Source organism: Hypanus sabinus, chromosome 10 (genome assembly GCF_030144855.1).
Source record: "Hypanus sabinus isolate sHypSab1 chromosome 10, sHypSab1.hap1, whole genome shotgun sequence".
NCBI classification, from domain to species: Eukaryota; Metazoa; Chordata; class Chondrichthyes; order Myliobatiformes; family Dasyatidae; genus Hypanus; species Hypanus sabinus.
Window position 1 is genome coordinate 129,199,040 of NC_082715.1, and position 22,608 is coordinate 129,221,647.

The window sequence follows — 22,608 nt, forward strand, 5'->3', positions numbered from 1 at the left end:
TTGTGAAAATTTCTTTCCATGAGTTTGATGCCATTTGGCAGTCTTTATAGTATGACGATGAAGAGTTGTACAAATGTACATATTTTCAGACTTCCTCAATTAACCTCTCCTCGACTTGGTCCATTTTCCAACTCACGTGCAACTCACGTTCTTCTTCTCTCTCAATTCGAAAATGGCAGAGAAGCAACTGGAAATGCTACCAAGTGGACCAATCACAGTTGTGGTCTGTGTTGCTGCGAGGCGTAGTTACATTTTTGAGAAGGCGCGTGTCAGGCTATGGCGTAGGGTAGCCGGCTACGCCGTAACTACGGTGTAGATTCGATGCAGAAGTATAAATCAGCCTTGAGTGTGCATGTGTAGGAGGGGACTATGTTGAAAAATAAATGTGCTGGGTTTTCTAAAATTGACTTCTTTTACCTTAGACCACAAACTTATCAATCACCCCTCATATATTAAGCAATGTGCTGGTACTGTACCTTTGTTAAAGGTGAAATACAATATCCAATTGTATTGAACTTGCAAATTATTTTTCCTTTGCAGCATGCTGGTACCCGCCTGAGTTACCAAAGCAATGTTCAGGGTTCTTCCCAGTCCCAGAACAACACTGGGTATGCTTCTTCAACTCAGCAGAGCTCTCAGTATTCACATCAGACACACAGGTACTGATTAGCACTGCTGGCAGAAATAACTTCAAAGGAACACCTTCAGCAATATTATGGTAAAAGGTTCCTGAAGGAAGAGTCCAATGAACTTGATGATGCACGTACATTTTCTTGTATTCAGTAGTATAAACTTGCATTATTCAGTGAAGATTATGAGAAAAAAATTATTAATGAAATAATGTTCTGACAGTCTGGAATTCTCAATTATCAACAACTGCACTGGGAAGCTACCGATCATGGTCATTTTGGTGAAGTTATGTGTAAATATCTTTTGAAAAGCAAGAAGATTAATTTGAGCACGACACTTGAGTTCCTTTACAAGGAGCAGGTGAAATGTGTTCACTTTGTATTTAAAACAGTTTTTTGATGCTTTCACAAGGCTTTCGTGTTGCTTCTCCTAAACCTACATGTAGGAATTCAACTTCTTAAGCTTATTGTGAAAAAATATTTAAATACATATACACATCATGTTTAGGTACATTATTAATCTCTTAGCTCTTTAAGCACTATATGATTTTGTGTAGATAGTGGTTTTGATTTATTTTTTAAACCTGTACTTTGAAGTATTTTTCCCATTTTGCTATATATTTTAGTATGTTCAGCAGAAATACAATTTTCTTTTTTTTGTCCTGCTTTGATGTTTAAATTTCAGTAACTCAGGTGTAAAAACAGGTCTTAATAGCAGTAGCAGCAAGTGTGAAAATAATTTTTCTGTTTTGTTGTAGCAGTGTAGAGGCCAGCGTCCATATCAGGCCTCAGCTTTTCTCCGGGAAAGTTAGCTGCTTATTGTATTGTGCTTTAATGGACCCCCATGTTTTGCAGAGCAAATTTCCAGCATTGAGCTTCACTCACTTGCCATATGTGGGTGTATAGGGAAGTGTGTTTGATGTCAGCACTAATAGATTTATATCCCTGATCCAGGAGATAAAAATTGTGGAAACCACAAATCAGATGCACCAACCTAAGTGCCTGAATTGCCAGTAAGCGTTTTCGTAAGCTAAGTCTGCACGACTGGAGCTCAGATTATAAAATGTAATAATGCATCTCTACATCTTCTAAACATTCATCCCAGTCTTCCTTATTTTCATAGCAATGTGCCCTATCATTTTGAGCCTCCAGCTAGCCAGTTTCTCAGGGAGCCTTCAATTTTTATTCATCTCTCTTTCTGCCAAACGTATACTTCCATAGACTTTGTATGACATACAGCGTGACACTTTTACAGCTCAGGGCGTCAGAGTTTATTTCTGACGTCTTCTGTAAGGATTCTGTACATCCTCCCATAGTCCAAAGATATGCCAGTTAGTAGGCTGATAGTGGTTGCAAATCGTCCCGTGATTAGGCGAGGGTTAAATGGTGGCAAGGCTGGAAGGGCTGGATGGGCTGATTTCATGTTGTATTTCAGTAAATAAAATAGATGAGTACAGACTTTTATGGTTCTGCAGGAACTGTGGCTGACACTATTGTTAGCCATTTCTCACAGAAGTTAATTGTCTGATCTTGTTACAATTCTATAAACAAATTGACACTATTGGCAGAATAAAACACAACTTGAAACATATAAAATCTGTTTTATTCTTAAAACATTATATTTATTTTCATCTTCCAGCCATTATGATTTCTAGCACTTGTTGTGTAAAATATTGACTTGTTAAAAACATCAACCTGCAGTATAATGCAATTTATCTGTCATGTCAAGGCATTTTAAAATACACCAACTCTAAAATTGCTCTCCCATTACTCTGTAAGACGTACTGCCTTCCATAGCTCTGCTCATATGCTGAAGCTAACTATTTCCAAACCCTTTAAGCTTGGTATATAACAAAATACCATTACCAATACACTGTCCTCATTATTTGTGAGGGATATGGGGACAAATAACAAAAACGTGCAGGTACCACTAAAGCCACTGACTGTGACACTAAAAGTTATGCAGTCAATCCCTCCATGGGTATAGTAACCACAAAAGTTTGTTTGTGAAGTCAAGCTAAAGTATATAAACACTCTGGAGTCTGACTGCTGCTACAAATACACCCTTGTTCTGATCCCATTGTTCCCAGTCACTCCCCTGACTTTGGCTACACACTGACTATTAAAATTTCACATATAGTCTAAAAGCACAATAGTGCTAGAAATAGGGTTGTTTGCCAAGCCTGGAGGTTAGGTCACAAACATTTCATCACCAGTCAATCAGTGCGCATTGGAGTATTGTTTCTGCCAAGTGCTTGTGTTTATTTGGGTCCAGTTCACTGTTCTGACTAGTTGTCTGTCGTACTGGGCGCTAGTCTCTGCTAGGTCCAGGGATACAGGCCAACAGAAATCACTCAGCGATCTGACTGGTCAGGACCCAGCGGAAACTAGCGACCCTCGTGACAGCCAACCAATCAGAACAATGAATTGGACCAATATAAGTGCGAGCACTCGGCAGAAACAACACTCAATTGCACAGTGATGATATCACTTTGGTGATACAACATTTGCAACCTAACCTCGAGGCTCAGTGTACAACCCTACCTACATGGAAGATCTTTCATCAGAATTAGGAAGGACAGGAAAGAAGCATGTTAGTTGTGGGGAGTGTGGGAGAGAGCATGAATCTGATGGGGTAAAATCAGGGTGAACACAGAAATTGGCTATAAACAAGGTTATTTAGTCAGTGAGTGACTGGGAGTAGTTAGTGAGTAAAACATAGATTAAAGAATAGTATGTGAGAGTTGGAAAGTGCAGAATATGAATTCAGACTATGCACATTCTCCCTTGTTAATATCACAGATGGATGACAGATGCAGAGCGAGAAATCAAATTATCCAAAGATGTGTATTTCAGTATTGAATCCAGTAAGCTGCAACGTGCCAGGTAGAAGATGTGGTGATAATTTCCAAGCTTCCACTGGCCGTCACCTTGTCAGTTCAGGAGGCCATAGATCGGTCAGAGTGGGTGTGAGATGAGGAATTAAAGTAGCTGGTAACAGGAAGCACAGAGTTGCTCCCGTGGACTGAAGCAGTCACTCAATTTCTGTTTGGTTTCTCCAGTGTTAGAAAATACTGCATTGTGATTACTGAATGCAGTACACTAAATTGGAAGAAGTGCGAATGAATTGCTGCTTCTTTTCAGGTGATCTCTGAACAGTGGAAAGGAAGGAGGTGAATAGACAAATTGTTGATTCCCTGAGGTTGTAAAGAAAGTGCCATACAAAGATGGCTGGTTGGTCGGAACAGAAGGGTGGACCAGGGGATCATAATAGGAACAGTGCCTGTGAAATGCTGAAAAGGGAGGAGATGGGAGGATATGTCAAGTGGTGGAATCTGTTCGAAGATGGTGGAAACTGCAAAGAATGATCTGTTGAATGTGAAGACTAGTGGGATAGAAGTTGAGGACCTGAGGAAATCATCTCTTTTTCTGTCATAGACGAGACAGGTAAAGAGCAGAGGCTCAGAAATTGAATAATATTTCACTCCTTACAATCATAAGGTATGAAATGGCAAATAAGATTCAGCAAACACTACAGGAGAGGGCTTTGAAAAGTGTGCATAATTATCAACAATCAAGAAATACATAGTTGATCTAGTCAGAGCACAGGTCTTTGAATAATAGTCAGCATATAATGAGGACTTAGTATATAGCTAAAGGTCTCAGGGAATTTCATAGATGTGTTATACTAGAGGAGAGACTGAAGCAAGTAATCAAAAGTTTGGTGAAAATAGTATATTTTAAGGGGCTTCTTAAAGAAATAATGAGAAATGGAGGAGCAGAGGGATTTAGGGAGGAAATTCCGGAATCCAGGGTCTCAGTACAACAATCAGAGTATTTCAGGAAGATTTAAAATCCAGGAATCATTTCAGGAAGATTTAGAATCCAGAATTAGAGAAACTCAAATATCAAAGTGAACATTACAAAGCTGATTTTTACAGTAATGGAAGTGGGTAAAAGACATTTTGAAAGTAAAGTATGAATTTAAAAATCAAGCTTTTGCTTAATTGGGAAGCAGCATGTAAGGAATGAGACTGTGATCAGAGTTGTGGTAAGTCCCAACTATATAGCGATTACAACAAAGAAGTTCAGCCAAGACCTAGGCAAGCCTATGGATGATGCAAGGGTTTTAGCAGCAGATGAGATTGTGATATTATAGCCATTATGGAAACATTGTTGAGGGATGAGACAGGAACAGCAGCTCAATGTTCTGGGTTGCCGGTGCTTTTAGTGTAACAGGTGGAGATAAGAGAAGGAGACTCGTTGATGAGGCAGTAGTCAGAGAAGGTATCAGGGGTGCAACATCTGGTGAAGTAATATGGGTAGAATTTGGGAATAAAAAAGGGAGATAATCAGATTATATTATAGGTTTCACCCCTCCCCCCGCACAATAGTTAACAGGAATTAGTGGAGCATATACTGTATGTAGATAAATCACAGGTGCAAGAATAATTGTATTAACAGGTGCTTTTAACTTCCATAATATTGACTGGGATCGCCACAAGTGTTAGGGGATTAGATGGGGCAGTATTTGTTAAGTGTGTGTAAGGGGGTTTTCTGAAGATGTAGATGGCCACACTAGGGAAGGTGCTCATACATCTTCTCTGAGGAATTGATGCCGCATAGGTGGTTGATTTGCCAATGGTAGAGCACTTTGGGACCAATGGCAATAGTTCTGTTAGATTAAAGATGGCCATGGAAAAACACAGATCCTTAAGTTAAAGTCCTAAATTGAGAGAAGGCAAATTTTGATGGCATTGGATGGGAACTCTCAAAAGTTCATTGGGTGAGGCTGTTTGCAGGTAAAAGGGATGTCCAGCAGATGGGAAGATTATAGATTTGAGATAGGAAGTGTTCAGGGCCGATATGTTCCCATTACAGCAAAGGGCAAGACTGGCAGAATTAGGGAACCTTCGTTGATGAGGGATATTGACTAAACAAGTACCTTGAGGAATACAAAGAATGCAGCAGCAGAGTTAGGAAGGAAATAAGATGGGCAGAAAGGAGCCATACAATATCACTGGTTAATATAATAAAGGGAAATCCTTAAAGAAAGTGAGTTTAAGGGTAGCTTGGGAAAGAGTAGGTCTCCTTAAGGATAAGTATGGCAATCTGTGTGTGGGGCCACCTAAAATAGGCACGGTTTTAATTGAAAACTTCTCTGTTTTGATATACCATGCAGAAGGACATGGAACCTAGTGAATTGGGGGAGGGAACAATGATATCCTGAAGCATAAAATCATTACGAAGGAGAAGGTTTTGGAGGTTTTGAAATGCATAAAGATGTAAAAACCCCCGGGATATAAACAGGTGTGTTTTAGGATGTTATGGGAAACAAGGAATAAGATTGCTGGGACCTTGACAGAGATTTTTGTACGTTTGATCACCACCCGTAAGATACTGGGACACGGGAGGATGGCTAATGTTGAGATTTTATTTAAGTAGGGAAGTGGGGATACAGCAGGAACTATAGGTCAGAGATCCTTACATTGGTGGTGGGAAAGTTATTGGAAGGAATTCTGAGAGACAAGATATGTTTGCATTTGTAAACATAAGAACTGATTTATGCATAGCTTTGTGCAGGAAAAATGATACTCAATGGTTTTTTTGAAAAGTTGACCAAGAGGATTGATGAGGGCTGAAGAATAGACATTATTTAATTCTAGATGGACTTTAACAAGGCCTTAGAAAAGATCCTGCATGGTGGACTTGTCCAGAATGTTGGAACATTGGAATTAGGATGAGCTAGTCAAATGGATACAAAATTGGCTTGGTGGTAGGGGGCAGAAGGTGGTTGTTGAGAGCTGTTTTTAAGATTGGATACCTATGATCAGTAGTGGCCAGAGGGATCAATGTTGTTCATCATGTATATGTTAATGATTTGGATAAGAATGTAGGCATCATAATTAGTAAGTCTGCACATGAAACTAATATTGGTGATATAGTGGACATTGAGTTACATACTGATCAACTAGAAAAGACCATTAAGGCTTAGGAGCAGAAATAGGCTATTCAGCCCATCAAGTATGCTCCTCCATTCCATCATGGCTAATTATTTATCCCTTTCAATTTCATTCTTCCACCTTCTACCTGTGCCCTTCTTAATCAAGAACTTATCAACCTCGGCTTTAAATATACCCAATGACTTGGCCTCTGCTGCCATTTGGAGTAATGAATTCTGCAGGTTCTCCACTCTTTAGCTGAAGAAATTCCTCATATTCTCTGTTCTAAAAGTATGCCCCTCTATTCTGAGGCTACGACCTCTGGTCCTAGATTGGACCACAATAGGAACATCCTCACCTCATCCATTCTATCTAGGGCTTTCAATATCCGATAGGTTTCAATGAGATCCTTTCTCATTGAGTACAGGCCCAGAGCCATCAAACACTCTATATACGTTAATCCTTTCAGTCCCAGGATCATTCTGTGAACTTTGTCTGGACCCTCTCAAATGCAAGCTCATCCTTTCTTAGATAAGGGGTGCAAAATTGCTCTCAATATTCCAAGTGCAATCTGATCAATGCCTTATAAAGCCTCAGCATTACATCCTTGCTTTTATATTCTATTTCTTTCAAAATGAATGCTATCATTGCTTTTGCCTTCTTTATACTGACTCAACGTGTAAGTTAAACTTTCAGGAATCTTACACAAGGACTTCCAAGTCCCCTTGCACCTCTGAGTTCTGAATTTTCTACCCCTTTAGAAAATAGTCTGCACCTTTATTCCTACAACGTATTTGCCTTTTCTCCCAATCTGCCCAAATCCTTCTTTAGGCTCCTACTTTCTCAACACTACCTGCCCCTCTACCTATCTTCGGGCAAGAAGTGAGTAAAGGAGTACAATATTACAGTTTAAAATTTAGGTTGGGCAGCATGTGGATTACTGTATGTGGTTCTGGCAGGTATAATGTGAGTTAGCTAAGATGGTACAGAGAAGATTCTCAAGAAGGTTGTCTGAATTGGGGGGGCTTAAGCTATAAAGAGAGGTTGGATAGATTAGGTCTATTTTCCCTAGAGCAAAGGAGGCTTGAAAGGTGACATAAGAATATATAAGATTATGAAAGCCAGATGCAGGATAGAGAGCCAGAGTTTTTTTCCTGTGGTACAGATGTCCAAGATTATGGGGATAAAGTGAGAGGAGGTTTAAAGAGGATCTCAGGGGTAGTTTTTTCCCCCACAGAGTAATTGGTAGCTGGCTGAGCTGCCAGAGCAAGTGGTGGAGGCAAAAACAGTAACAACATGTAAGAGGCACAGGAACAGTTACTTGGATTAACAGGTCAGGGAAGGATGTGGAATTAATGCAGGCACGTGGGATTATTAGAGACAGGAATGATGTTAGCATAGACAAAAGGCTTATTTGTGTGCTCTACAGCTCTATGAGGCAATGAACTGAGCCCAGCGCAGAGCTGGCAGCATTATGGTGGTGGAAACAGGCAAAGTGAGTGAAGGCACAAGCATATGATTGAAGTTCATTCCAGAGTGAAAGTAGACCAAGGCTACAAGGAGTCTGGTTCATTTTCAGATAGTTGTCAAGAGTTGTGGAAGTTAACAGCAAGGGAGTCTAATGGGGCTAAAACGTAAGTCCTTCCTGTAATTAGCTGGAGAAAATCTCTGTTTTTCAGTAACGGATTCTGTGAATAAGTCTTACACTTCAGAGACAGCAATGTTTTCAAGATTTGATTGTATTCCGCTTACATGTAAAATTTGTTTTGGCTTTTTAAAACAAGATGTTACCAAGAGGTGTACAAGTAGATGAAAACTCTCTGAAAGCCAAGAGTAGAGCCAGCAAGAAAAATAGTGTAGGTCTGTGAAGAGAAGCCATTGCTGGTGAGATTCTGGCTATGACTGGATAGATAAAAATGAACCTCGCAAATGTGGTCCCAGCTGGAAATGGAGAACAGTGTAAACAACCAAGTAAAGGCTTGAGAAAGAAAGGAAAAGAGGAGCGAGAGATTACCTTGTCACATCACATGGGACTTTCTTATGGTGGTTTTAATTAGAAATGTCTTGGTGCTGTGTCAGGGTGCAAACCAGACTGGACAATAGACAATAGACAATAGGTGCAGAAGTAGACCATTCGGCCCTTCGAACCTGCACCGCCATTTTGAGATCATGGCTGATCAATTACTATCAATATCCTGTTCCTGCCTTGTCCCCATATCCCTTGATTTCCCCTATCCGTAAGGTACCTATCTAGCTCCTTCTTGAAAGCATCCAGAGAATTGGCCTCCACTACCTTCCGAGGCAGTGCATTCCAGACCCCCACAACTCTCTGGGAGAAGAAATTTTTCCTTAACTCTGTCCTAAATGCCTACCCCTTATTCTCAAACCATGCCCTCTGGTACTGGACTCTCCCAGCATCTGGAACATACTTCCTGCCTCTATCTTGTCCAATCCCTTAATAATCTTATATGTTTCAATCAGATCCCCTCTCAATCTCCTTAATTCCAGTGTGTACAAGCCCAGTCTCTCAAACCTTTCTGCGTAAGACAGTCCAGACATCCCAGGAATTAACCTCGTGAATCTACGCTGCATTTCCTCTACAGCCAGGATGTCCTTCCTTAACCCTGGAGACACTTACAGATCTCCATAAAACCGATACAGTTGACCTTTTTCTATTCGGTGTCCGTTTATGAAGCTACAGATAAGCATAAATTAATTTAAAACAGCCAGAATTACAATTATTTACCTAAATCTAAAAATAAAGAGAGATGATAGGTTGAAGTAGTTATAGAAATGTATCCATGTGTTAGCTAGTGTGGAATGGCGTCTTAATAAGAAATAGATTAAATTGTCAATAACATTGTCAATAACCTGCATTAATTTTAATAGCCATACTTTTTACTAAGTAAAATCTTCCTTTCACCTCCATTGGTGATAATAATGACTTAAAGTCTACATTGTGTATTTCTTAGAATTATTACAGCACATTAATCAGACCTTGTTATTTCAGCCACTAACAACGTTACTAAGTTCATGTTAGCAAAATATAATGGAAATTAATTAGTATTCCAAGATAATTAACAAATAAGATTTTTGTTTCTTGCCCTGTTGACTTATTAGTTTTTATGAAATGTCATGAGGTTGTAAGTGATATTAACCGATTCTCTTTTGCCAAATTCCGGTGTGCCAATGCCACCAATTCCATTCTGAATGGCAGTCCAGAAATGCTGGAGCATAAGATGACTTGGAACTTCAATATTAGTTCCTCTGCAAGATTAAATTAGTTTTCCACAGATCCTTCTGACACAAAATGTGTGAACCTTTGCAAGAATTTGTATTGTTTAGCAAATTGTGTAACTAGTAAACTTCATCAATCTTATGGTAAGTTTACAATAACATTTTGTGAAGAGATTTAATGATAGTGTAACACTATTACATTGCCAGTGACACGTGTTCATTTGCCACTGCTGCCTGTGAGGAGTTTTACGTTCTCCCCATGACAGCATAAGTTTCCTCCTTCCATATTCCAAACACATATGGGTTAGTAGGTTAATGGGTCATATGGGCATAACTGTGTAGTGCAGGCTCATTGGGCTGGAAGGGCCTGTTATCATTCTGTATCTCTAAATAACATAAAATAATGATATTATTCAATGTGCCGTACAATTTAAGTGGCCCTTTGAATCATCTGATGTGTCTTAACAATTAAATAATCACACTTCAGATAATAACAACTTTAACTTTATACTTCTCAGGATATTCAAAAGCATATGCAAATTATTATAGCATATTAGATGAAGAATATGGAAAATCTTCATTCATGTGTTGTCTGACTAGGCACTGATATAGAAATAATTGATAATAAAATGCAGTAGTTAGTTTGACACATGGAATTGCTTTGCAATATCATTTATTTCATACAAACTCCAGTAAAGTCCCAAAATTAACATTACTACAAATCTAAATAATCTAACATTTGCTAAGTTATCATTCATGTAGGTTGCATTGAAAATTTACCTTTAGCTTATTCATCTTTTGGGATCTGGGTGTTGTTGCCATTGTCAGTATTTTATTGCTCATTATTCATTGTCCTTGAATATTGATTATCATTGTAGTAACGAGCAATTATTGTTGTACTTGTTACCATAGAGAGATCTCCAGACTGGGGAAAGCTGTGCAGGCAAATAGAGGGCAAGACATAGCTTCCATCATAGATGGCAGGAAATAGGATCCAAACCCTTCAACATATGGAGCAGCTGCTGCTGGTCCCCTACAATGACCCTGAGCCCCACACAGTAAGTGGCCACATCACTCACTCCAACATGACCAACGCTAGTTCTCCTAGGCAGAGTCTCCAAGCTCACTTATAGGATGATTCATTGCAGATTACAGCAGGCAAGAACAGCCAAGCGCAGGGCATCTCACCAGGTTCACGAAATCCAGGTTTCAGCATTGCAGCACACAGTAAAAACAAGGGTAGGGATTCACGCCAGAAATGGCCCACTCCAAATAGTATAAGTTGACCAGAGCGACAAACACATGATGTTCTTTCTTCTTCAGCAATTCGCATCCAGAGGTTTGGAAGTAGTAGCACTAGCACTGAGATTGGATTAGAATATTAGGTATAGCGTAATGAGGTCATTCAGCTTCCTGTGCCTGCATTGCCACTCGCTAAGATTATTGCTGGTATTTTACCTCAGCGTTACTTTCCTGCACTATCACTAATCCATAGTACCTAAGAATCTGGAGCTGGTGAATCTGTGATTACTGGTAGAAGCAACCCAAGAACCAGAAACACTGTCCTACCCCAGTTCCTAGGGGAGTCTGAAATTTGCACCAAAATGGAGCTAAGGAAGGCTCCTTTTAGGTGAATTTTAACAACGTTCATAGTTTTGTTGGATACGGAAGACAGATACAATTTTATTTCTATCCCAGAGATGTTATCTCCAAAAGCATGATCCCTTTAATGAATCAGAACATATCTAGGTGATTTACGAGGGCTAAATGAAGCCAGGATTGAGATAATGAGATATGAGATATTGTTACAGGCAACCAAATGCTTGGTTGAGGAGGCAGGATTAAAAGAACATGCTGAAAGAGAAAAGGATGGTAGAGAAGCGCAGGGAAGGAATTCTGGAACCTTGCAGACTGAAGCTACTGATGATGCAACCATTACATTTAATAATAGTCAAAGGGGATTACCAATATGGAGAAGATTGTGGAGATCAGTTGAGACAAAGTTACATAGAAATTTGAAAATAAGAATGATAATTTCAAAACCAAGGCTCCCAGAAGCACAAGGTGATGGGAGAGTGGGACTTGGAGCACAAATGATAGAAACAAGACTTCAACGAGGAGAGAATCTTATCTCACCTTACGGTAAAATATCTGCCAAGATTGTGAACATTCCAGTTTGATTTCAGATGGTTGTCAGGGAGGGGAATGAAGGTAAAGACCTGGAACAATCTGTGACAGGAACTGAAGAATATAGCAGGGTTGAATGTTCTATTTCTGTATTCCTTGTGTCATAAACCACATGAGGAACATTAGTCAAAAGCCCAAGCCATTCTGTTTAAGCCGACTTTATAGGAATTGAAAGTAAGCCAAATTGTGCTTCTTCAAAGCAAGTTATATAAACCAGTCAATTCCACCAGGACCCAGGTGCCCAACAAAGTTAATTTAGATTTTGGATCCAATGAGGATATATCAGGGTAATTTTAAATGTTTCTTGATCACATTTTCTACCAAGTTAACCAATAAAATATATGAAATACCATCCAATAACAGTGTCAAAAGTGTTGGCACTGAGATGCATGGCAATGCTGTAACATGTAGCAGATGTTGTTATGCTATATTGGCTTAAGATGTTACGGTAGAGTTGTATGATCTGTGTGTGACTCAGCTGAAATCTTCAAGACTGAGATCAACAGATTTCTGTTGAAATATGTAGTCATTGCAGGTGATGGACAAGCTTCAGATCAACCAGGGATTAATGGAATAATGGAACAGATTTCAATGATGTATAGTTCTGTTATATATGCAATGAAAGCACTTTGGATACAGAAGCAAAGTTTGCTCAAAAAGACACTGAACAGTGAAGTAAAATGTGGTGGCATGATGCAGAACTCTTTAATACATGAAATAGCAAGTGGTGTTTCTTTTCAATAGAAGATCTCTCCAGTCCTGTATCCATATCTGAATTTTGCTTTACCTTGCATCCACACAAAGTCAAATAACAATTGATTTTACAGTCAATTTACTAATAGATCTGAGTGTAATTGTCTAACTGGTTTCTGTTATTAGTTCACTCACAACATGTTAGTGTTGTTGAACGTTCGAGCACTTTGCAGTACTGACTGGAAAGAAAATATTATTTTGTTGTTTGTTCCTTATTTAAACCTCTCAATACAATACTTGGAGTGTTATCATACCTTGTAGCATTGTCAGTTCCCTATTTGCACTAGAATGGGAGTGCTCAGAGCACTAAATTGCAACAAACTTCTCATGAATGATGAAACTCTCTGCTAATGACTTTTTTTATTTAAAGTTACAAGGAATAGCCTTTTGTATGACTCCTTCCACTCTTTTCCTCACAAGATTTGCATCCTAGACTCTGCTGGTGCTGTGCACAAGTACGAAAAAGACTAAAATTGCTCAGGGACTAGTTGGGTCCTTAAACAAATCAACATTTGCACTGGTGTTAAAAAAGCAGAAATATTCCCAGATTCCCATAACATTTCCTTGAGTGAATGAACATAAGGTGCTGGGCACTGCTGATCATTCACACACAAAAAGAGGTTTTACTGTTTCTTAGTGATAGCATCATTGTGGTTTCAAATGTGTTTTAGAACAATGAACTGCTTATTGTCTGTAATATCCTGTTCCTTTAATGTTTACAACATGTAAGTGCACCAGTGTGGTGCAAAATCATAGTGTAATGCTTTAAAAATAGTAATTGCAGCTCAGATTTCAATTGTATATTAATGTACTTCCTAGATAGTTTTCCACTAGGTTTTGAGAGTAGTGATCCTACATTAAATAGAACTATTCAGCAGATATGCCAGCCTATTCAAGCTCAACCATCTATCAAACAACCCATTAGAGATTTAGCTGCACACTAAACAGATTTCCACAAGTCTTGTTTTCATCCTTTACCTCAGCAGTAGGGTATCTATAAGTAACTGGATCAGTAAAGGCTTTCAGAAAGAAGGCTATGTTTAAATTTTACTTGTATTTGTAAAAAAAAGGTTTAAAAACATGTTAAATCTGTATCATTTTAAAATAGTAGTGTTTGTATTTAGGCAGCAGAGTAGAAACATCATCTGTAGATAAATTCCCTAAGGTATATTTTATAGATAGAACAAGCACTACTTATAAAGGCAAACATTCCTGAATGAATTGCCTGAGACAATTTTTAAAATGTTAATTTGTTTGTAGATTATTAAAACATTCTGTGTATATTCTACAATATTTATACTAATCTATATAATAAAGGAATTCACTGTAGGCTTAGTTTTACCTGAAGCACTTCAATATCTTATGGATAAATTATTCCAATATATTTAACTTTTTAACAGTTACTGTCTTCTTAGACTCTAAAGGAACAAGTGTCATATATTGGATTCACAGGAATGATCAATTTTATCACCATCAAATTTACCATTTAATTACAAGTTACTATTTGAATCTGCACAATATTCCCAGTTTTCCTTTGGGAAGGTTACATTAATATCACATTTCCTTTTTATGTGTGAACTGATAGATATGAATAATCACTTAATTTCACTACTGTATAATGTATCAGATGTGTGGGCTTCTGAAGAAATGTTTCTGTGAGTTCATAGCTTTCATCAACATTTCAAAAATGCCAGTGGGCATCACTGGAATTAAAAATCATAACTAATTGCTTTAACCACAAAAATGTACAAAAAAACTTTGGAGATTACAAAAAGACTGTTATAATTAACTTGCAAATAATTTCTGTGAATTTATTTTCTATTTTCAATTGTAATAAAAGCTTTGCTTGCTTCATTCTCTAAGTGTGGTAGTTATTGACTATTGTGTTGTCAAAGTTAGATAACTGACCTTACAAGTTACCACAGTTTAGAAATCCTGCCTGTGGTCATAGAGTCATAGGGAACTACAGCACAGGATCAGGCCCTTTGCTCCCCTTCAACATTTCACCTTTCACCCTTAACCCATGACCTCAGTTGTAGTCTCTCCCAACCCCAATGGGAAAAAAAACCTGCTTGTATTTACCCTATCTATACCCCTTATAATTTTGTATACCTCTATCAAATCTCCCCATAATCTTCTATGTTCCAGGAAATAAATGTTCTGACCTGTTCAATCTTCCCTTTTAACTCAGGTCCTCCAGTCCCGGCAACATCCTTGTAAATTTTTTTCTGTACGCTTTCAATCTTATTTACATCTTTTCTGTTGATAGGTGACTAACACTGCACACATTACTTCAAATTAGGCCTCACCAATGTCTTATACAACTTCAACATAACATCCTATCTCTCGTACTGATACATTGCTTTATAAAGGCGAATGTGTCAAAAGCTCTCCTTACGACCCTATTTACCTGTGACACCACTTTCAATGGATTATGGACCTGTATTCCCAGAAATCTTAGCTCGACCACACTCCTCAGTACCCTACCTACCACACTGTGTAAGACCTAGAAAGGTAATTCTATATAACAAAGCAAGTACTCTTTTAGTCAGGGATTTATAGTTTTAGACAGAGAAATACTACTAGAACATTTTCTCTGAAGTGATAAATAGAAGAACCTCTAATAAATTGAACTACTATTTCCTGAGCTCTTCTAAACACATCTAAGCTACTTCCTTCACCACATTGAAACTACTTCATTAAAACTTCTTCCAAGGAGAAGAAAAGGTACCAGAGGATTGGAGGATAGCCAATGTTGTTCCACTGCTTAAGAAAGGTTCGAAACATAATCCAGGAATTTATAGGCCAGCAAGTCTGACGTCAGTTGTGGGAAAGTTATTGGAAAGTATTTTAGGGGACCGGATATTAACTATTTGGATTGACATGGACTGGTTAAGGATAGTCACCATGGCTTCGTACGTGGTAGGTCATGTCTAATCAATCTTATGGAGTTTTTTTTTGAGCAAGTTACCAGGAAAGTGGATGAAGGCAAGGCAGTGGATGTTGTCTACATGGACTTTAGCAAGGCACTTGACAAGGTCCTGCATGGAAGGTTGGTCAAGAAGGTTCAGTCGCTCGGCATCCAAATTGAGGTAGTAAATTGGATTAGACATTGGCTTTTCAAGAGAAACCAGAGAGTGGTAGTAGAGGGTTGCCTCTCTGACTAAAGGTCTGTGTCTAGTGGTGTGCCACAAGGATTGGTGCTGGGTGTGTTGTTTCTCATCTATATCAACAATCTGGATGTTAATGTGGTTGACCGAATCAGCAAACTTGTGGATGACACCAAGACTGGGGTGCAGTGGAAGGAAGGAAGGCAATCATGGCTTGCAGAAGGATCTGCATCAGCTGTAAAATTGGTCTTAAAAAAATGGCAGACCTAGACAAGTGTGAGGTTCCGCCGGGCTGGGTGGCTAAGCCACACGTGAAGGACAGGAGCTGGACATGGCAGAGGCTTATTTGAGGGGCACACCATTGGGAGCATTTAATAGTAGTCGGAGCTTGTCCCCATTACCACCCCCGGCTAAAACAAGCTTAAGGAACCACCCCATCTATATCCTTCATAATTTTATACACCTCTATCAAATCTCCCCTCATTCTCCTACACTCCTAACCTATTCAACCTATAACTCAAATCCTTGCAACATCCTTGTAAATTTTCTCTGTACTCTTTCAATCTTAGGTAGGTGACCAGAATTCAATACAATACTCCAAATTAGGTCTCAACAAAGTCTTACACAACTTCAACATAACATCCCAATTTCAGTACTCAGTGCCTTGGTTACTGAAGGCCAAAGTGCCAAAAGCTCTCTTTATGATCCTATCTACCTGTGACACCACTTGCACGGAATTATTCCCAGATCCCTCTGCTCTACTGCCTCCTTGGGGCCTTTCCATTCACTATATGAATCCAGTTTGTCTTCCAAAAGTGCCAACACTTCACACTTGTCTGCATTAAATTCCATCTGCCATTTTTCCAGCTGGTACAGATCCCACTGCAAGCTTTGATTTCATTCCTTGCTGTTCATTACACTATCTTGGTGTCATCTGCGAATTTGCTGGGTAAAGTGGGCAAGTATCAAAAGTTGCACTTTGGGAGGCCAAGTGAAATGGAAAGCATACAGTTAGTGGTCGATCTCTTAATTATACTGAGGCACAAAGGGATGATGGGATCCAGGTCATAGTAAAGTGAAAGTGGCAAATGTTTACCTTGAACTTTTAGCTTTCATGATAAGATTTTAAAGAAGGCAGATGGCATGCTTTCTTTCATTGGTGGGAGTGGTGAGAATAACAGTAAGGAAATAAAATTCTAGTCTGACTGCACTTGGAGTGTTGCCAGCAGTTCTGGTTGCCCTGTTTTAGGAAGGATGTGGAGAGGGTGCAGAAATGTTTTTCATAGATGTTGCTTGGATTAGAGGGTATGGGCTATGAGGAAAGGTTAGATAAACTTGAATTGTTCTCCCTAGAGTGTCGTAGGCTGAGTGGAGACCTGATAGAGGTTTTTTAAATTATGTGAGGCATAGATAGGGTAGACAGAATTATTTTCCTAGAGTAGAAATATCAAACAATAGAGGACATGCTTTTAAAGTTGGGAGTGGGAGTTTAAAGAGAGGTGTAAGTTTTTTTTATACAGAGTGGTAGATGCCTGGAATAGATTACCAGAGGTAATAGTGGGAACATGTAGTCTGGTGGAGTTTAAGAGGCTTTTAGATAGACACAGGAGGAGGACATTTAGTATCAATCCCATCAAAATGGCCTGTCCAGTGCTGTATTGTTCTATGTCCTATAAAACAAAGTTGTCACCTGCCTTTCAGATGGCCATTAAGCATTCTACACCACTATATTGAGCATGTGGGTTCTCCCAGGTGTGCAGCAGATTATCTAGGTATTCATCTCTGCTGATTATGGGATCTTACTGTGCTCAAACTGGTTATCACATTTTCCTACGACTGCTTTAAAAATCCTTTAAGACATCCCAAAGACCAATAGTACATCTATGTGTTTTTTTTTCCTTTTTTAAGCATTGTTGATATTCCTGTGCCTTCTCTCTTGCAACAAGGCAGCAAGATCTCTTATCAAAGTCACAACTATCATGCAGACTGACTAAAAACTCCATCACTGCTCCCTTTGACCTGTGTAGCCATGCAGTAACCGAAATCCTTCCATGCACAATGCCTTTGTTGACGGGAATAAAGAAAGACGAGAAAAGGTTTACGGAACATGAAAGATTTTCTTTGTTGCACTGTATTTTATTGTACCCATCAATTAATAAATAAAAACAAAAGTGTGTGAGTTTTCAATTTTCATTCTAAGTATTCAAACTATGCATGTTACAAAAATAAACATTTGAAGTGCTGCACAGTTCTCAGGTTATGTAAAAGTGTCCTGCTCAGAGCAATGGTTTCACACAACTGTAAAAAATGTTAGAACGTTGTTCCTCATTCACATCAATCCTTCTGCAGCTTTTAATACCATTGACCCACCAATGCTGCCCAAGTCTATTGCCAGATTTTCCTCCTGTTTTGAGAGGCAGCATGATAGCATAGCGGTTAGTGTAACACTATTACAGCACCAGGATTCTCCCCGTGCTGATTGCCTCCAGGTGCTACGTAGAACATAGAAATTTTCAACACATTACAGGCCCTTCAGCCCACAATGTTGTGCTGACCATGTAACCTGCTCTAGAAACTGCCTAGAAATTCCCTGGCACATAGCCCTCTATTTTTCTAAGCTCCATGTACCTATCTAAGAGGCTCTTAAAAGACCCTATTGTATCCGCTTCCACTCACCCACCATTCTCTGTGTGAAAAACTTACCCCTGACATCCCCTTGGTACCTATTTCCAAACACCTTATGCCCCTTCACGTTAGCCACTTCAGTCCTGGGAAAAAGCCTCTGGCTATCCACACGATCAATGCCCCTCATCATCTTGTACACCTCCATCAGGTCACCTCTCATCCTCTGCTACTCCATGGAGAAAAGGCAAAGTTCACTCAACCTATTATCATAAGGTGTGCCCTCCAATCCAGGCAGCATCCTTGTAAATCTCCTCTACAGCATCCATATCCTTCCTGCAGTGAGGTGACCAGAACTGAGCACAGTACTCCAAGTGGGGTCTGACCAGGGTCTTATATATCTGTAACATTACCTCATTGCTCTTGAACTCAATCCCATAGTTGACAAATGCTAACACACTATACACCTTCTTAACAACACCATCTACTTGCGCAGCAGTTTTGAATATCCAATGGACACTGACCCCAAGATCTCTCAGATCCTCCACACTGCCAAGAGTCTTACCATTAATGTTATATTCTGTCTTCAAATTTTACCTATTGAAATGAAGCTCTTCACACTCATCTGGGTTGAAGTCCATCTGCCACTTATCAGCCCAGTTCTACATCCTATTGATGTTCCACTTTAATCTCTGACAACCCTCCAGACTAGCCACAGCGCCCCCAACCTTTGTGTCATCAGTAAACTTACTAACCTACCCTTCTACTTCTTCATCTAGGTCATTTATAACAATCACAAAGAGGTGGGGTCCCAGGACAGATGCCTGCAGAACCCCACTGGTCATCGATCTCCTTGTAGAATATGAACCATCTACAACCACCATTTGCCTTCTGTGGACAAGCCAGTTCTGGAGGTCTCCTTGCCCTTACTTTCTGAAGGAGCCCTGCGGGGGAACCTTATCAAATGCCTCTGGATTCCTCCCACATTCCAAAGTCATAGTGGTTAGTAGGTTAACTCATTACATGGCTGTAGTTAGGTGACACAGATTTATTGGGCTGGAAGGGCTTGTTACCAGATGAAAATACTGGCTTCTCCCAAAGTAGTCCTTGGCCTTACGCCTATTTTCATTTCATTCTGAACCCTTGCCAATATCACCTTAAAAGCAACTTGTGTTGAGCAATGATATAACTGTACTGCCTCTCTTGTGCTGACCATTCTCTAAATCACCAGCACAGGAGAACAGAAATTTCAGTCTATTGCATAAGCCAAAGTCGCTGTCTTTAGTTTCCACCACAAACTTCATTCCCACCGAAGTGATTTTATCCCTCTCATGGGAGTTGTCAGTTACATCAGACTGTCTGCAATGTGATTGTCAAGTGTGTGAGGGAGTTCTCTTTGAAACATACAAACTTTTGAGCAGGCTGATATGCAGGCATGCGTTCTCTCATTACCTCGGCCTTGATAATTCTGGTCAGGCTCCTCACTGGAGCTGGAAGGTGGAAGCACGGAGGGTCACATGTCGATGCTCCACCAGCTGTTTCTGCTCTTCTACTGCAAGGGGCAAAGGTCATGTGTCAGCATGATGACTGTCATTATGGAGGAGACAATAAGCCATCTCATGAGGAGGGTGAGAAGGGTTGCAGCTAGAAGGGCCTATGCTGCCAGTGATTAGAGAGTAGTTTAGAACATAGAAAATCTACAGCACAAATTCGGCCCAAAAAGTTGTGCCGAATATGTCCCTACCTTAGAAATTACTAGGCTTACCTGTAGCCCTCTATTTTACTAAGCTCCATGTACCTATCCAAAAGTCTCTGAAAAGATCCTATCGTATCCGTCTCCACCACTGTTGCCGGCAGCCCATTCCACGCACTCACCACTTTCTGAGTAAAAAACTTACCCCTGACATCTCCTCTGTACCTACTCCCCAGCACCTTAAACCTGTGTCCTCTTGTGACAACCAGTTCAGCCCTGGGAAAAAGCCTCTGACTATCCACACGATCAATGCCTCTCATCACCTTATACACCTCTATCAGGTCACCTCTCATCCTCCGTCGCTCCAAGGAGAAAATGCCGAGTTCACTCAACCTGTTCTCATAAGGCATGCTCCCCAATCCAGGCAACATCCTTGTAAATCTCCTCTGCACCCTTTCTATGGTTTCCACATCCTTCCTGTAGTGAGGTGACCAGAACTGAGCACAGTACTCCAAGTGGGGTCTGACCACGGTCCTATATAGCTACAACATTACCTCTCAGCTCCTAAATTCAATTCCATGATTGATGAAGGCCAATGCACCATATGCTTTCTTAACTACAGAGTCAACCTGCGCAGCTGCTTTGAGCATCCTATGGACTCGGACCCCATGATCCCTCTGATCCTCCACACCACCAAGAGTCTTACCATTAATACTATATTCTGCCATCATATTTGACCTACCAAAATGAACCACGTCACACTTATCTGGGTTGAACTCCATCTGCTACTTCTCAGCCCAGCTTCGCATCCTATCGATGTCCCGCAGTAACCTCTGACAGCCCTTCACACTATCCACGACACCCCCAACATTTGTATCATCAGCAAACTTACTAACCCATCCCTCCACTTCCTCATCCAGGTCATTAATAAAAATCACAAAGAGTAAGGGTCCCAGAACAGATTCCTGAGGCACCCCACTGGTGACTGACCTCCATGCAGAATATGACCCATCTACAACCACACTTCGCTTTCTGTGGGCAAGCCAGTTTCAGATCCACAAGGCAATGTCCCCTTGGATCTCGTGCCTCCTTACTTTCTCAATAAGCCTGGCTTTGGGCACCCTATCAAATACCTTGCTGAAATCCATATACACTACATCCACCTAGGCTTTGTACTTCTTGAGCTATTGTTCTTTCTATATCCACAAGATAATAGCAACTTGCCTCATTTGACAAGAAGACAACAGAGAATGAATCTATTGGGCTGGATTGATTAGAGCCAAAAGACCCAAACAATTCTTGTGTCAAGGAGATGTGGTAATAAGCGTACAAGCACAACAAAGTAACTTAAGCCTAATTTATTATAAAACAGAAAGCACAAACAAGCCGCACTAAACACAACATGGTAAGTTACAAAGTTTTCAAGGTTCGTGGTTTTTGGTCTCCACTTGATTGTTGCTGTTGTCGGGGGAACACCGACTTGTGAAACCACCCTAGGTCGGGATCATGATACTTCGGTCTAGGCAAAGTCCCACGAACCGAGGGAAAGGGTCCTCGATAAATGTGGGTTCAATCCACAAGCATAGCAAGACACACAGAGACAGACAAACCCTTTTGTCTTTTGATCTCATGCCACTAACTCAACACGGTTTAATAGGAATTCCACAAGCATTGAGAGACATGCAGAGACAGATAAGCTCTTCAGTCTCATGCCACTGGTGCCTTGAGGCCGGGAAAAACTACAGTCACAATCAGCAAACATTTAACAAACCAACAATGTTTAACTTCTACAGATACCTTAACACCTTACACACTAGGAGCTCACAAAGAGTTATAATGTCTCTTGGAGCTGTTCAGACTTTCATCTAATATTTTACGAAATTTAATACAGGGAAGTATTCCAGTGCTTAAAATACTCACCACTGATTCTTCATTAGTTGTGTCCCATTTTATATCATGAAATTGTCATAGAATGGTAATAAAGCTATAGAGACTTTGAGTACCACAGCACAAAAATAGGGCTTTTAATGGTGTGGGTATCCAGAATTAGAGAGCACAGCCTTAAAATTGAGGGGCGATCTTTTGGAACAGACGTAAGGAGGGTTTTTTTTAGCCAGAGAGTAGTGAATCTGTGGAATACTCTGCCACAGATTGTGGTGGAGGCCAAATCCATGGGTATATTTAAGGCAAAAGTTGATAGTTCCGATTTACCAAGCATGCCTTCACCAGGAAACAACTTTTCCCAATCTACATTGGCCAGATCCTTTTTACATGTTTCAGAAAGGACAGGGAGGGAGGCAAAAGAGGTGGGGGTGTGGCACTGTTGATCAGAGATAATGTCACAACTGCAGAAAAGGAGGTCGCCATGGAGGGATGATCGTCTATGGAGTCTCTGTGGGTGGAGGTTAGAAACAGGAAGGGATCAATAACTTCAC

At 40.0% G+C, this 22,608-nt stretch overlaps 1 protein-coding gene across 4 annotated transcripts in view; it reads left to right on the plus strand.

The window, feature by feature from the left end:
- The window catches only part of cdk19 (cyclin dependent kinase 19), a 214,740-nt gene extending 200,130 nt beyond the window's left edge, over positions 1-14,610 (plus strand). For 2 of the 4 annotated variants that reach the window (XR_009514474.1, XR_009514475.1), the window contains exon 12: positions 541-677. Coding sequence is in view for 2 of the 4 variants with exons in the window: in XM_059982939.1 (XP_059838922.1) it covers positions 541-666 (126 nt within the window). In the remaining 2 variants the exon portion in view is untranslated. Of the gene's footprint in view, positions 1-540 lie in introns of all 4 variants that reach the window. The other 2 variants (XM_059982939.1, XM_059982940.1) reach the window with 1 other exon arrangement.
- The last annotated feature ends 7,998 nt before the right edge of the window (positions 14,611-22,608 follow it).